This window comes from Tauraco erythrolophus, chromosome 1, assembly GCF_009769465.1.
Source record: "Tauraco erythrolophus isolate bTauEry1 chromosome 1, bTauEry1.pri, whole genome shotgun sequence".
Taxonomy (NCBI): Eukaryota; Metazoa; Chordata; class Aves; order Musophagiformes; family Musophagidae; genus Tauraco; species Tauraco erythrolophus.
This window is the reverse complement of record NC_141465.1, coordinates 119,703,307-119,720,125: the sequence shown is the minus strand read 5'-3', so window position 1 is coordinate 119,720,125 and position 16,819 is coordinate 119,703,307. Positions and strand designations below refer to the sequence as shown.

The 16,819-nt window shown below is 39.0% G+C and overlaps 1 protein-coding gene across 1 annotated transcript; it reads right to left on the bottom strand.

Annotated features, from left to right (window-relative positions):
- Positions 1–1,992: 1,992 nt before the first annotated feature.
- Positions 1,993–16,463, bottom strand: KBTBD3 (kelch repeat and BTB domain containing 3). The gene is made up of 3 exons (XM_086613642.1): positions 16,428–16,463; positions 6,448–6,695; positions 1,993–3,613 (listed from the first exon to the last, which is right to left on the bottom strand). The coding sequence occupies exons 2-3, from the start codon at positions 6,669–6,671 to the stop codon at positions 1,993–1,995; spliced, it is 1,845 nt and encodes a 614-aa protein (XP_086469768.1). The 5' UTR covers positions 6,672–6,695; positions 16,428–16,463.
- Positions 16,464–16,819: the final 356 nt, after the last annotated feature.

The following is a 16,819-nucleotide window of genomic DNA, read 5'->3' as shown; positions in this document are numbered from 1 at the left end:
CAGGAATAGTATTCTTCATCTCTGCTAAACTATTCAATACATTTGCTTTGCACTAACAAAAAGTAGTTGTGTTCCCATATAAAAATGCTTGTGTTTCACTACGGTGATTGTAAAGGTTACCTGGCTAAGTGTAGTTATGATATGATTTGGAGACTCGCTATGAAAAAAGCAAAATAAATGTGGAAGTTGCCTAAAATACTATAATAACAAGCTGTTTACTTCTACAGAACTCACGCGCATCTTAATACAAATAAATTATTGAGTGGGAGGGTTCCACTCATTAATATGTTCTCCAAATGTGCATAATTTTCATTCACATCCTTAACGAAAATATTTAAGATGAATGTTACTTAAATTTATAAAGGTATCTGACAACAAATTATGGAGCCAATAACAGATTTTGAGCTTTCCATTTTTTCCTGTTTAAGACACAATTATGTTGCTAGGCAATATTAAGCTTTAAGCATTAATACTGACCTTAAGTTTTGTAAAAAGTACATGCAGTAGTGATGTGATGATAATGAACTTACCGCGGCTGTCTCAAGCCATATGAAAGATGTTTTAGACACCTCACTAAATTTTGTTCGTTTTTAAACTACTTGGAAAAGATGTGCTTAGACGTTCAGAACCATTCAATGACAAGACCTTACTTCTTAAATGATATTTATATGGAACATAAGAGCTCCCAGTATCTTATTCAAATAGCTGGAAAGAAAGAAAATTCTCAGGCTGTGGAAGATTAAAAATGAATTTATGAAACTTAGCTAATTTCAGTGTCCTTCTGTCAGACACTCTGTGTGCACGAGATCAGATTCACTTCACAACGTATGCCTAGGCTAATACTAAAAGTCCATTACAATTTTAACATTATAATAAGATGACTACTGAAAGTTTATCAAGCAATATATTGTGTAGTGTTTACCAAGTAATATTTTAACACTTAAAATTACTACGACGTACAAGATGAAAGTGTTTTAATTCATTTAAACCACCATAGAAGTTAAAAAAAAAGGAATTCTTTCACTTCGGAAGTACTATTTACTTTTCCTTTAAATATGGAGATTTGTTTTCATAACTTTGTATTTGATGTATGACAAGATACAAACTTTTCCCGTAGTTAACCGAAGGAAAAACTAAAATTTATTTTGCAGCTTGCTGCTGTAAGCAGACCAGTGGCTGTTTAGAAGTTAGCACTGGAGACTTCAGAGATGGAAGACTTCTGTGAGAAAACACCCTAAAGCGTTTTTTCTATAGTTCACAGCATGACTGAAGCAAAGGTACCACATGAATCATCCACCCTGTGGAAATCCCCCCTCCTCTGCACTATGTTATCAAAGTTTATCTTGGGATGAATGGGATGAAAACAGCAAGTACAGCTACTACTAAGGCACAAGGATGGAGAAACTGGTAAAACTGAAGAGCTGAAGATGATAGGAAATATCAGTCTCTTCAAGTTAGATACCAGGTTTTAATGCTGTGAAGGTCACTTTGGCTCTTGCCCTTGCTAAGGTCATTCTAATAAGATAAAGCTGACAATGAATTTCTCTTACAGGTTTATGAGCATAAAAAACCCTAAATAAAACAACACTAATGTAGATTTCTTTTAAACTTCAGTTACATAGGGAAAACAGTATCACAGTCAGTTTTCTCACTCAGCAATTTGTCTGCTGGGACAATTGTGAATACTACAGAAATAATGGCACATATTACACAATGAATTCCTCATGATTATGCTTTTTTGAAAAGTAGTATCATTTTGCAAATTATTCAGATAATTACAGAGAAGACTTGCATATAAAATTAAGTAATACTTTCTATATAATGACTAGTGTGAATGACAATTTAATGGACACTTCCAAAAGCAATTCTATAGCATACAATTTAAACTAAAGGTTTAAACAAAATGGTATATATTTTTCCATCTGTAAATTAATACTTAAAAATCTGTTCTAAAACTTGTGCATTTAAATAGGTTCTTTTCAGTCAGGAGTTTCAAAATTCTCCTGAGCAAATTGTCAGTACAGATGACCAGGGGTCCCTATATTTATTGAATTGAATGACCTGACAGTAAAACTCAGTTAAGGCTCTTGGCATTGGTGAAACTTCTTCCCACTCAGACCTACTACTATGGTAGACTTGAACTTCATCTGTGATTTCTTCTGGAGCGTAATCGCCACCTAATATATAAATCTTGTCTTCTGTCCCAACTGCCCCTGCGTTAAAGCCAGCGCATTCAAAAGATCCTTCCCCTTTCCAAACGCAGGTTTCTGGGCAAAAGCTGTAGACCTTGTAGGTGGAGAGATCACATATGTACAGTGTACAGTTCACTGGAACAGCTTTGATTAGAGTTGCATGGAAAAATTGCCCAAATTCTGCTACAAGCTCAGACCACTGATCAGTCGTAGCATTATACTTAAAGAAACAGTCAAGAGATGGATTAAAGGCATCAGTAATCTCTACTTCTGAGCCAAGGACGTAAATTATATTCTGACATGCGCTTGCTTCTGGATAGTAGATACCTCTTGGTAATTGGCTTACAGATTTCCAGTCTTTGGAAAGAGGATTATAGGATTCTACATCCAAGAGACTTCGGGCTTCTTGAGCTCCTCTGGTCTTTCCACCTATTACAAACAGCTGATTCAAGGTTACAACGGATGTGTGCATTGTCCTTGGTTTTTTCATAGCTGACACTATGGAGAATTCATTGCTGACTGGACAGTAGCACCACGTTTGGTCAGTGGCATCATGAAATGGTTCAGCAATATGAAGCCTGACAGTCCTGTAACAATTCCCTTTGCATCCTCCAGTTATAAATATTTTCTCTCCATAGCTAGATAAGCTTGACCCTGGAAGATCAATCATGTGTGTGTGTGGTAGTTCTCTCCATCTATCTGTTTTGATGTTGTAGCAGAATGTATGTCTGTTTTCTCCATCTTCATCAGTTTTATGAACAAATATATATTTTTCTGTTGTTGAAGGACGTGCATCTGGAAATAGTCCACTAAAATTTTGCACACTTTTAACTGCATCATTGATTATTACTGAGCAATTAGCACTCTTAAGTAAGTGTTCTTCGGAATGTAGAAAATCCTGTAAAGTCTTTTCAGGTAACTGGTGTAGTCTCACTTTTTTAATCAAATTAGGTAGATACTTTTGTCGTGTTTCTAAGTTATGTTTAGTCCATTGAAGGACAGCTTTCAACACGGATTCTTCCTCAGGGACATTTAGTTCATCAGCCTCAAGACACTTTTGTAAAATCTCAAAATTCATCTCCAAAAAATCACTTGATCTGAGCAGCAAGGAAAAATGGTGCTGTACGAAATCTAGCGCATGATCAAATAAGCGGACAGAACCGTAACTTTCTGATAGAGAAAGCAACTGTAAGCAATTCACAAGATCAATACTTTTTATTAGAAAGTCACTGCAAGCTTTGGAAAGGAGTGAAACTTGAAGAAATGATGACAGTTGGAAGAGCATTTCCACGTTATCATTTGTTATCTCTGTTTTTCCTGTGTAAGCGTAATCAAGAAAAGCTTTCACTGCCTTGGGTGATAGATTACTAATAGTAACATTGCCATCATCTCGTTCTTTCATATTAACTTCAAACATGGCTCTGTGAATAAAATACAGAAGATATACATACAAATTAGAGATCTAGCAAACGGCAGAGAACACTGATGTGAGAGGAAGGAGACAATCGGGGCATATAATAAGATGGGCAGGCTGTATAGATCTAAAATGTGGAGGTTCTTATAAGCAAGAACAATACATTTGCTTGCTATGGTTGAAGAATGAAGGAGAGGTGATAAGCACACATTCAAAGTGATAGCTCAAAAAAAAGATAGCAGCACCCATGTTTTGTATGGCTTTTCACAGAAAGAGATGAAGTCTACAGCTCTCAATGTGAGACGAAACGTGAGATTGTTAGAGGCAGCATCAGTTTCAACACCTTGAGAAGGAAAAGCTGATTTAAGAAATATATAGTAAAAAAGCCCCACGATTTAGGCAATGCACTGTGGACGAATACAGAAAATTAAGCAGAAAAAGGCCTTCCAAATTGAAGGCTGAGCAAATGGCAGGATGGATGATGGGTGCATTCAGTAATAAAAGTGGGTGCGGGGTCAATGAGGAGAAAAAATATGAGGAAACTTGACTCTTGCTTGACAGACAGATGTAATAAAAAAAATGAGGTTTTGACATAGGACTGGATGATACAATGAAATTTGTGCAGAAAGCAGATTGTGATTGATACAAAGACGATGGTTGAAATTGTGAAACAAACATTATTGATCAGTAAATTTGTGCAATTTTATTAAAATTTCGACTTACTAAATATGTAATAACATTTAACTATTTCACAATCTGACATGGCAAGATAAAACAATTAAGGTTTCTCAAGCCGGTAAGTGCTGGCAATACAACAGTGCTGCAATGTCACTTGCCCGACCCTCCTAGAGCCTAAGCATCAGGCTGGGATAGCAACAGCTCCTGACTTCGACAAAAGATAGTATACAATCTGGACTATTAATATATCATAGGTAGTTCCTCTTAAAAGAAGAGTATTATATATTGTTACACAATTAGTATGTGTTTAGCACATGGTTTTAAAATCCCATACTTTCATGAAGCCAAGGAGAAAAAAATAAATAAAATCATTGTGTATAGCATACTCTTTGGGAAGTAAACATCAGGTAAATCAGGAACTTATCTGACCTCCTGAACAAGAACATGAAATTACAATAAGACCTTTATGTCCCAAAGACCCTTTTGCATACTAAATGATGATCCTTAGTATTGTTTCCTCATTAACCCGAAGAGCTATTATACAAATCTCTGAATTACAGATTAGAATGGAGAGGATGCAGGAAGCTTAGGAAAGCTACGTTTACATGCAACAGCAACTGAACAATACTAGTTGGAGGACAGCAATGTAGACAAAGGTTTTGATTCTGAAAGCTAACAAGTAGGGAGCAAAATGTTGCTGAATCTTGAGTTTACACAATGTTGCTGAATCTTGAGTTTACACAATGAAACCAAAACTAAAAGAAGTCCTAAGGCCAAGGAAGACAAAAGGTGTTTCATTTGAAATTTATCTAGTGGACCTAGGTACTTCTTATTCCCGGAAGGTAATAAATGGGCCTTGCATTCTAGGACAACTTATGAATTTGATAGGTGCTGTTATCAACTGTGACACACAGGGAGAGGTCTCTCCTGGCAAGTTTTAACCTCAATAGCCTGTAAGTAGTGAAAAGACTATGTATGTTACCATGTGTTTAACTTCAATTCTAAAAATTACCACTGGAAGCTATTTCATCCTAATATTCCTTTTTACCAGAGCATCTTTGTGCTGTCAAGCAGTAAACACTTGAAATGCAAGTAGTTGTGTGTGTGAGGGAAAAAACAAATCTGCCGCTACAGTGGAGAAATAGCTTATTTCATCTGCATTTCTTCTTTTTTCAGTAGTCCTAAGAATACATCTAGGTGCTCTGTCATATATAGGAGACTCCCATAGACCATGGGATGCTCCACGCCATTTGAAAATAACACACGTCACCTAGGTATGGGCAAATGAATCAAGCTCATCAACTCTTTTTTTTTTTTTTTTTTTGTTAGAGCCCATTTTTTCATTGTTAGAGCATCTTAGTTTTGTGTTTTAGTAAAGAGTGTATTTGGAAACAGACTTTCAGTGTAGAATTGCAAGTTTGAGCCATACTAATAAAAAGGTTAGCAAAGTTCTTAATAAATTAATATCCTGTATGTGAATGATCTGTCTGTCACTTAAGAATGCATAGCTTTAAGCACCAGAAGGAAGATCACAGATCCATTTCATGCTGAAAGGCTGAAATCTACAGTTTAGAAAAAAATACGGTATGTTTAAATACCCCTGAAGAAAAACTCTACTATAGTGACCACTGATCTTAGACAAAATCCAGCCCCATTCCAAAACCCTGTACAATTTATCCACAATTGCTCAGTGCAAGATGTATTTGTAATCAACCCGTTGTGTTTCATAATATAAATGTGTCAAAGTACATAGACTGTTCCACATGAAGTCAAACAATACCCTTGCAGACCTTCAAGTACCGGCTGCAGGCGACAGTCAAGTCTTAAAGATACACAACTTGTGTGAATTCCACCTAGCAGCAGAACCATGCACTTATGGTTTGACGTGTATTTCAGAGTATAGACTGCTGTCTGAATCTCAGATTCCTAGGGTCCTCACGTCACTCTGGAAATTCAAAGAGATGTATTTGGGGTATGGTTACTACACTGTAGTTTTGGGGTTTTTTGCTATCCTTAATATGTTTGAACACTTTGCTCAAAACTCTGCAGACGTATGTAAATTGTGATGATTTATTTTTAAATTTTTGTCAATATATTCCTTCCCTCCTTCCCAGAGAACTTAACAATCAATTTCCTGCAAATTCATGCCAAAATTAGGTTTACCTGAAAAAATCACTGCACGCTGCCAGTACACAACGATGACAAGGAATGATTTCATCTTTCACAAGAATTTTAAAATCAAAAAATATATTTTGTTCTCTGAACTTTTGTAGTACTTTTAGAATTTGTTGTCCATGACCTTCAGCCACTAAGGAATTGATTTTATTTTCAGGAACAGAAATTCCATTGCAAATAGGTCTGCTAATGTAATCCCGTTGATTGGCCATGGTTTCTTCAATCTATTCCTGAAACTGAAACGGAAAAATAAGTAATTGATTCTACAGTCTTACTATTTGGAAAAAAAAAAATAATACAACAACAACAATATACCATAAAACAAACAAAAAAATTCCCAGCATTGAATTTGTCCTATGCACAGTTCTAAATTTGTGTTAGAAGTGACTTTTACACTGAACTTAATTTGATAATACTACTTCTACTTCGCAAAATATATACACATAATATATACACTTTGAAAAGTAAAATATTTGACGTATCAAAGAACAACTCTAAAAATAGTACCCACCTGTAGGAATTTTTTCAATAAAGTCCACAGGAAGCACACCAAGGAGTGTGTTAAAATTTTTAACAGTCATTTAAGAGAAAGACTAGTCCTAGGCATACCCTCAAAAAGCCCCAGATTCTTACAATCTGATGTGAAATAAAGATGGAAAAGGAAAACTTTGTTACATATTTTTTGATTCCAAAAGGCTCATCTGTATACTACAAACTCCCAAACTCAATGCAGACCAATGGTCTTTCTACAGCTTACAGTGGACAGGAGATACAGGCTACGAGACAACTTTCCAAGTGGGCTCCCATTAGGCACTCCGGCCTGAAATAACAGAATACGAACACCGACAGCCTGGCCTGATCACAGAATTGCTGGGGCTTACAGATGGGGTCGTTCGGGGGTGGGCAGGTGACAGTGCAACTTTCAGTGTTCAGCCAATTGATACTGATTTTATCTTGTACCTTTAGTCCTCCCATGAAGCGGTATGTTTGCTTACAGCTTTATGCTGCCACTGCGAGCTTCGTTTACAGTGGTGTAAATTAACTGGCTTCGGAACTGATTTGGATTTAAGACAGTGTGGTCTCCCTTCCAGCAGCCGAGTTTTTCTGGTGAAAAACTCTATACTGACGTGCATTGTTCATACAGTAAGTTGGGTCTCACTATTTTTTACATTAAAAATATTTTAATCCACTTTGACAACATAAAAAAAAACCTTTAAACATGAGTATACTTTATTTAAACCTATTTAAAGAGCTTGTTGTACTGTTACAGATGCATAAACTGCCCTTACTGTAAATTTGAAAGAAGCTTGCCTATTTTAAAGCTTAAGGAAACATTCCGAGGTTTTTCTATTGCAGTATTCTGCTTCTACAATTTCAATTAAAATTAGCAACAGATAATGGCCCACCTGAGTTGACAAAGAAGGGGATAAAAAAATTCCAAGCCAAACTCAGAAACTAGAAAAATACTGGTTTGGGTTTTTCATTTCATGAAAAAGCTTATCTGATAACGTGATACATTCAGAACAAACTAAGCCATCAGGCAGTCTTCTTCATGGGAGGTACTTTCATAGCAGACTGATCTATACTTTATCTAGTCAGGTAGCTCCAACCACAAATAGACCTCCATGTCTCCTGGAATAGAAGAGATCCATTGATCTTGCTGCCAGCACTGGCACCCCTGGAGCAGGCATCTTCTCCTTTCCATGGCCAGACAATCTCACGTATTCACTGTTTCCATTCTAAGCCTGAGGAACTAGGAAAATACAGAAGAACAAGACCACCATTTATTCTGATAATGTATGGCCTCATAAACCCCAATTTCCATAAATCATAAAGAACTTTTGTATGTCAGAATTCTCCAGAATGTCCTTTTCTTACGAAATTAAAAGCCTGTTGCTCAAAAGACTCAATCTTCAAAAGCAGAGTTGTTTCAGTAAAATTAGTTTCCCACATTTGAATCAAATGTTAAAAAAAAAAGAATTGAATTTCAAGGTTTATTTGGCATCATGTAAAGTAGCAACACTTCTAAAGCAATTGTAAACTTTTTCACAAAATTCTGGAATTGATAACAGATAGTAGATGTGTTTCTCCTTTTACACGCAATTTCTATGGCAAGATCTGACCTACTACTTGCTTTCTGTAGGTAAAATTGCCAATTTCAGTAATATTCATCTTTGTATAATGAACAGAGAAACATCTAATGTTATCAAGTCCATCTCTGATATTTTAGGCAGACATCAAATAATCACTTTCATAAAAGCAATTTGTGTTTCTAAGTTTTCTTTTACCGCCACTATTTCCACAGGACTATCCCAGTACATTGGTGCCAAGACTGCAAACGTTCTTTTAATTATACAAGCAATTTATTAATGCTTACATATATTTGTTCTTCTGTCAAAGTTATTTGACTTAATTTTCCTTTGTATATTTATTCACTCAAAATTATCAAGACTGTTGATATCCTCTCTCAACTTTTATTAGAATGAACAATTGTCAAACTTTCCAAAGTCCAATTATAAAACTGAATTGTTGTTTGCCTTATTATTTCTTGCAGTCTTCTCTCCATCCACTCCAGTCTGATCTCATATTTCTTTCACAGATTGTTATACAAATGGTTAAGATCTCCTCAGTGTCTCACTACTCCAATTTGCAGGTCATCCAGTGCATTCTAATCTCTAATAGCAGTGTCTACTTACTTTTTATTAAAAGCAAATTTCAGTAGCGTACCTCTAATGTTTTTGTCTATCATTAAAGAAGATACTAATGAATACTGTGCTACAGCTTAGCTTAATTCACCCTTCCCTCCAAGCCATTAAAAAAATATAATATTCAATTCTCACCTCCCTTGTAGCAAATTCCTGCTTTATTTGATAATTTTGGTACTAAGTTATCACTTTACTGGATCTGCTGATGATTTTAGGGCCCTCCAACATAGCCTAGCAATTCAGCTAAAACTTGCTATGTTGAACATGGCCAACTAGCATCTAGAATTATTTCATGAATTCTTCTACGAAGCCGTATGAATTAATCAATAGCTGTATTTACAAATATTTGATCAAGTTTCTGACAAAGAGGTAGAAAACATAGAGGGTGCAGACATACATTGTGTAGATCTGGAGCTCAGGAAAGCTGGGCAACGAGCCTCCTTATATTTGCTCCATTTGCTCCCACAGGATTCCAATTACAAAGTCTGGTTTTATGTGGATTACCAAGAACCAAACTCCAGTAGATGGTCCATTAGAGTTGGGATCTCCTACTTTTGTTTCTTAACATATGGCTTGTGCCATACAGCTTCTTATCATGGCAGGCAAAGGCTATATACTGGAACCCTCTTCCATCATCTGACATCTGGCTGTCACACAACCAGCCTTCCAGCATCTCCTGTAACATGACGCATCAGACCCTGAGTACTGGCGTATGTGACTGGGTATTGCCTGCAGTCAGATCAGATGTGTTCTCTGATGTGACTAAATTCAAGCTACCCTTCCACTTGACAAAACTTCTCTGCTCACATACTGAACGTTTACACATCTTATTTTGATAAATGCCTGGTTATCTATTAGCCTGGTTTTCTAAAAAAACCCAACCAAACCAACTCCAAAACCAAACCCTCTTAAAGTTAACACATTTGCCCTGTTCTTCTGCTTGAAAGTCACATCAAACAAGTGGCCCATTGGCCATTACATTGAAATTTGATATAGACTTAAAAGTTATTAAGGTCAACTCCACATAATACATGCTCGGGCAGCTACACATACCTCTCAAAGCTATCTGTACAGATCTCCAGTTGAGGGGCAAAGCATTCTGCACACCTGACAGTTCAGCAGCAAGAAACAGCCAGCCTATGTATGGCCACAAGGCAGCTTGAACAGAAGGAGGCTGGAGATGGTGAGGTAATTTTGGTCATTACTGTGGATGAACTAAGGGACCACCTGGGAGCTCTGAGGGTAAGAACATTCTTACGGTCTGTCACAAAGTCCACTAACAAGGACCCAGACCTCATCAGTTCTGCTGTTCGCAAGACCCCTCTGTTTTAGCACTGTTCTTTTCCCAAGATGATAAGGGATGGAGCAGCCTTGAACATAATGAGCTTGTTGACCCAGATGCCAGGTAACCACACTGAGAAATCTGATAAGCTCATAAGCTCATAGTCAAAATGTGAGATATACACACATTTTTATTAGTAGTATCTACTCTATTGGTAAAAAGCTACAAGAAAATGTTTAACTGACCTTAATACTTGTATACCAAGCGAACAGCTGCCAAAAACACTCACTGAATTTCTAGAGAAATTCTTTTACTTCACCAGTGCTAATGTTGCCTTTATGAAGATAGCTGTAAGACATAAGGCTGCCCAGAGAGGTTGTGGAGTCTCCTTCTCTGGAGATGTTCAAAACCCACCTGGACACGTTCTTGTGTGATCTGATCTAGGTGGTCCTGCTCTGGCAGGGGGATTGGACTAGATGATCCTTCGAGGTCCCTTCCAATCCCTAACATTCTGTGATTCTGTGATAATATGATTATAAAGATTTTCTTTTAGTTGGTGCCATCAACAATCCTTCTTAGACGTACTTTTAACTCTGTATGTGGAAGCAGCTGAAATGTGCAATTTCTTTGTTTATTCTTATCCTTCAGAAAGTCCAGCTGCCCTTTTGAGTAGCCATTTTATAACCTGCATATTTGTTGAATCCTAGATAGCACACCAAGGGACTGTAACACCGCATACTGTTATACAGGAGTCAAAAAACAACCAGACAGCCATTTTCAGAATATCTCAACAGGCATACACTAAAATCATAACCACTGTAATATGCCCTCTAGAAATGGTGTTCATATGCATTCCACCAGATTTGAAACACCAAAGCAAACAGAACTGTGGAGTAAACATTGAGCAAAGATGAACTTTTCTTTGTGCGGGGTCTACTGTAGTTCTCACCAGAACATTGGTCAGAACATACTCATATACATATATTCATAAACGCTTTTGTGGAAAGTCAAAAGAAACTTAGATGCTGCGACTGACAGATAAAATGGTCACAGACGTTTAAATGTGCTAATGAAGTTGAGAATGGTATAAGATGTGCAATTAAGTCTAAGTGAATAACAGGAAAATTTATTAAACAAGGGAGGGCAAGGGCCTATGTAATAAGACTGGAGCATGAACACCCAGATGAGGACACCGGGAACAAACTGATCATGGAGCAGACTTACACCTAACTGTTTTGACCACTTTATAATAGTAAGATAAAAATATATATACAAATACGTGTGGCTTTGTAATAGCCACGGGGATGTCATTTAGTGAAAGCACTGAGCATACGTAAGTATCGTGTGTACGTGAGTTAGCACTTTGTCAGAAAAAGCACGTTAGAGCCATGCCAGCCTGACAATAAGCGTGACCGAACCTTTGTAATGAGACTGAAGTCCGAGACCATTCCCAGCACAACGGACACCAATCATACATGAGGCATGCACACATTCAGACAGTACAAGGAACATTCTGTGTGGAGATGTCCTCTCTACCAATGCAGCTGGAAAAAGCAGTGTAAATTCAGCCTTTATTTGGTACTTTACTATTTACAAACAATTGTAAAACAATCTATCTGCTTTATCTCAAAGCACAATACAGCTGTGCTACAGCACTCTCTGCACAGCACTCTCTCAACAATTAAAAAAAAATTAATTATTCATAGTTTTTAGCAGATATCTTATGAGAAATAAATTGTTCTTCAAGAGAACATTACCATTGTCACTTAGCCTTCTCCCAGCTTGGATAGTATGTCTTTACTAGACAGCAGGATTCAAAAAAACCCGAGAAATCTTAAATGTTGATAATTTATACTGTACTTTATGTACCTAGGAAGAAAGAATTAAGACTAACAAAAAAGAAATTGTATACACTTCTCTAGAGAAGTTTTATTTTTTTTTTCACACAAAATTTAACTGTACAGTTACTGTAAGTTTTGAAAATGTCACGGTGAGCATTTTAAAAGCTAATATTAAAAATAAGTGTTATATTATTAAGCTTACTACACACTCGACAACATGATTCGCTATTTTCACTCCTTATCTATTCAAAGAGGGAGAAATTAGTAATTTGTTGACAATTTTTAAAGACATCTCTCCCTACTACACATTTAATTTAACAGCACCTAATTTAATATTCAGTAAGATTACTATGAGTGGAACAGGTATCTAAAGGATTTGGTGACACTCCTAATTGGTAAATAAACAGACAAAGAGTTGATTGAAATCTTGAAAAAATGGATGGTGGATAAGGAATTGGCTGGATGGTCACACTCAAAAGAGTTGCGGTCAACAGCTCAATGTCCAAGTGGAGGCCAGTGACAAGTGGTGTTCCTCAGGGGTCAGTAGTGGGGCCAGTGCTATTTAACATCTTTGTTGGAGACATGGACAGTGGGATCGAGTGAACCCTCAGCAAGTTTGCAGATGACACCAAGTTGTGTGGTGTTGTGGACACACTGGAGGGAAGGGATGCCATCCAGAGGGACCTTGACAGTCTGGAGAGGTGGGCCTGTGAGAACCTCATGAAGTTCAACAAGGCCAAGTGCAAGGTCCTGCACATGGGTCGGGGCAATCCCAAGCACAAGTACAGGCTGGGTGAAGAATGGATTGAGAGCAGCCCTGAGGAAAAGGACTTGGGAGTGCTGGTGGATGAGAAGCTCAACATGAGCCGGCAATGTGTGCTGGGAGCCCAGAAAGCCAACTGTATCCTGGGCTGCATCAAAAGAAGCGTGGCCAGCAGGTCGAGGGAAGTGATTCTTCTACTCTGCTCCCCATCTTCTACTCTGCTGTCATGAGAGACCCCACCTGCAGTGCTGCATTCAGCTCTGGGGACCCCAACACAGGAACGACATGGAGCTGTTGGAGTGGGTCCAGAGGAGGACCACAAAGATGATCAGAGGGCTGGAGCACCTCTCCTATGAACACAGGCTGAGAGAGTTGGAGTTGTTCATCCTGGAGAAGAGAAGGCTCTGGGGAGACCTTCTAGCAGCCTTCCAGTACCCAAGGGGGGCCTACAAGAAAGCTGGAGAGGGACTTTCTACAAGGACATGTAGTGATAGGACAAAGGGCAATGGCTTTAAACTGAAAGAGGGGAGATTTAGATTAGATCTAAGGAAGAAATTCTTCATTGTGTGGGTGTTGAGGCACTGGAACAGGTTGCCCAGAGAAGCTGTGAATGCCCATCCCTGGAAGTGTTCAAGGCCAGGTTGGATGGGGCTTTGAGGAGGAGCTAGAAGGTGTCCCTGGCATGTCAGGGGTGTTGGAACTAGATGATCTCTAAAATCTCTTCCAACCCAAACCATTCTATGATTCTGTCAAAGGTACTTAAATTACAAATACTAACTATAAAGTTCTGTACTTTTATATTGTATTATTATTTTGACTGTCATTGACCGTCTAAGATTGAAAACAGGCAGTAACAGAATTCCAGATTTCTGACTGGAAATTTCAATGCAACTCAGTCCCACAGTATTTTCATAAATAACTGAACTTCAAAGAAAATTAATATTCAGTCAATCATTTTCAGATTATCAAAAAAGATGCATGTGACATTCTGAGACATTTAATCCACAAAAGTGGCATTTATCAATAATACATGTTGAGACAGTATTCTAAGAAGGAAAGGTGACACAGAGACTTTAAAGCCTTGAGTTCTTTAGAAGCGATTGAAAAAAAAAACCAGCATGAAAAAAGTCAGCACGGTACCAGTAGGAAATGGTGAAATTGCACTGATTCCTGGAGGCACTCCAAAAGTCGAAGATGCCCTCTCTGCAGGCAGTGATCTTTAATTGCATATCCTCTCACAAACACATGAATCCATTAATATAAAGAAAATAATCACTTAGAAAAACTGAAACTGACTGGATTTTATCCTAAAATTTTTCGACTTCATCAAATTTCTTTGGAAATTATTTTCTCAGCTAAAAAAGTTCAAGAACTGTAATTTTACTTTTCAGAAAGAAATTTGAATTAAATTGCCATGCTCTATTTCTAATTCTTGCAGAAATAATAACTGCAAATTCTAGAAAAGGAAATTACTGCTTTTACTGGGTTCTGTAATCTGTCATTTCTGCATGTGATTACAATGCGTTTTTTTCAAAACATACATGAAATATTGAGCATACTTATAGAATATTTTAGCATAGCTTATTATCATAGCATGTTTTACTTATAATAAAAATGTGAGTTTCTACTGAATATATTCACAATTGTATTACATATTATACAGGGCATCTTGAACCTCAGTTTGCACTTACACATGATGCTGATTTAAAAAAATCAATAAATTTGCTAGTGAAAAAAGCTATTACATGTTTACATCTCTCTTTGTAGAAAGCATGGACAAGCAAAACATTTATCAAACCTAAGGGCTTTTTTGGAACTAGGTAAGATCCACATTCCATTAGTATTATCACCTATTGATAACTAAACACAGATACGGCCACAATGTCTTCTTCAAAGTGTGCAGAATACAATGCTGGAAACGGAAGCCTCAGCTACAATTTGATATTGGGGAATAGCGTTTTCCTGGGGTTTATTTTGGCTGTGCCAAATCCTCCTCCGCTGTCAGTTAAGTTTGTCTCTGTCTTTGGATAATACATAAGGAAGTATGTATAACGTCCCTTGCTTGACGAGGTCATAAAGAAAAATGGGAATCATATTTAAAAATAAATAAATTACACTGCTGATTCCTTGCTTTAACACTTTTTTCCTCCGATGTTACTTCTGTGTTTAAAATATTTTGCAAAGACCAACCCGTACTCAGTTAGTTATAACTGAGACTTATTTTAGGCAGAAAGACAGCAATTCTTCTGGCCTGTGTAGAAACAGCACTTTTTCACATTAACAGGGAGCTGGGAATGCTAAACTACAAAAAAAAAAAAACAGTGAAAGACTCTAAGAAATACCTGAAATAATGTAATTTTCAGTATTTTTGCATCATTTGTACATGATCAATAGAGAACACTTAAAGCATAAATATTTCTAAAGACAAGCAACAGAAAAGCCCTAATTTTTCAAACAGACTCCAAATTTTCAGCCATTGCCCAAATTTAGAATCAAAGGGTAAATAAAATTACTACCTTTTGACGACTTACAGATGGACTGTAATAGGGGGCACATGGGAATCCAGTTCTGACAACGACCATTACAGCTCTTAGCAGCACAAAGGGCACAGGATATAGAAGGCTTTTGTTTGGACATATTCTTTATGAGCCAGAACCAAACAAGGGTGATGCAGCATGCTGCATCTGGTGTGTCAACAATTGTCTCCTCTTTCCTAGTCAATACACTGCAGCAAATCCAGGGGAGAGGCCACCCCTGCTGCTACAGCTCCCGGGATGTGTCAGCTCTCCCAGGGGCCGGTATGGTTCTTCGGGAGCGCAAAGGTACTAATGGCAACCACGGGCCAGAGGCACCGGGGGGAATCATCTGCCGTTGGGGGACAACGGTGCCACGAGGCGGCCTCAGCGGACACTATCCCCGAAGGACGCTGTCCGCGACGGGATAAACGCGGCCCTGCCTCGCACAAAGCTGGGGGCGGCCAGAAGTTACAAGGAAACAACGTTCTCTTTGCCCGTGCCGCCGTTCTCAGCAACCTTCAACCTCATCGGCGCACAGCCCGCTTTAGAAACGACGACCACCGGCGCCGCCATCGCCGCCGTCCCTCGCCCCGCCCGCCGGGGGGACGGCAGTGGCGTCGGCGCCGCTACTGAGCATGCCCAGGCCGCCCGCGCATGCGCCCTTCCATCGCTCTGTTCATTCTAAGGGAGGACTAATTCTGACAGGACAGGCGGGATGCTGCAAAGCGGCTTCCCCTCCTCTCACAGCGCGACCGCGGGGCCCAGCCGCGGGAGATGGCGGTGTCCAGCGGTACCGCCTCTCCGCAACCGGCGGAGAGCTATCCCCTCTCTTAGAGCCCCCTCCGAGCAGCGCGCACCCACCTGCAGCCAACACCAGCAGCTCGCCGACCAGTCTGGCCCACCCTCCTCAGCAGCAGCGCCAGCAGATTGGCTTCTTCCGGTGTCATTCTCTCTCTTCTTGCGCTCGGAATGGTTCCCGCGGCCGTCAATCCGGGTGAGAGCCCGCCCATCCTCCCGAGCGGGTTCCCCTCTGGGCGCGCGCTGACGACAGCACGGGTGTAGCGCGACCGCAGGCACCGCCTTTCCCCTGATTAGTCGGTACCTGGCGCATTCCCCTGTCACTCATAGGGCACTCTGATACCGGATTGGTCACCGTGTTTCGACAGTGAGTCCCTCCCGCCCACCCATGCGCGCATGCGCCGGTCGGTGGCGGCGGCGCTGTCGCTGTCGCTGTCGCTGAGGCGGAGCGGTGT

Coding starts and splice junctions, on each gene's coding strand:
- KBTBD3 (XM_086613642.1), bottom strand. CDS start 6,671: ATGGCCAATCAACGGGATTACATTAGCAGACCTATTTGCAATGGAATT. Junction 3,614..6,447: donor GCGTGCAGTGATTTTTTCAG/GTAAACCTAATT, acceptor TTTTATTCACAG/AGCCATGTTTGAAGTTAATA.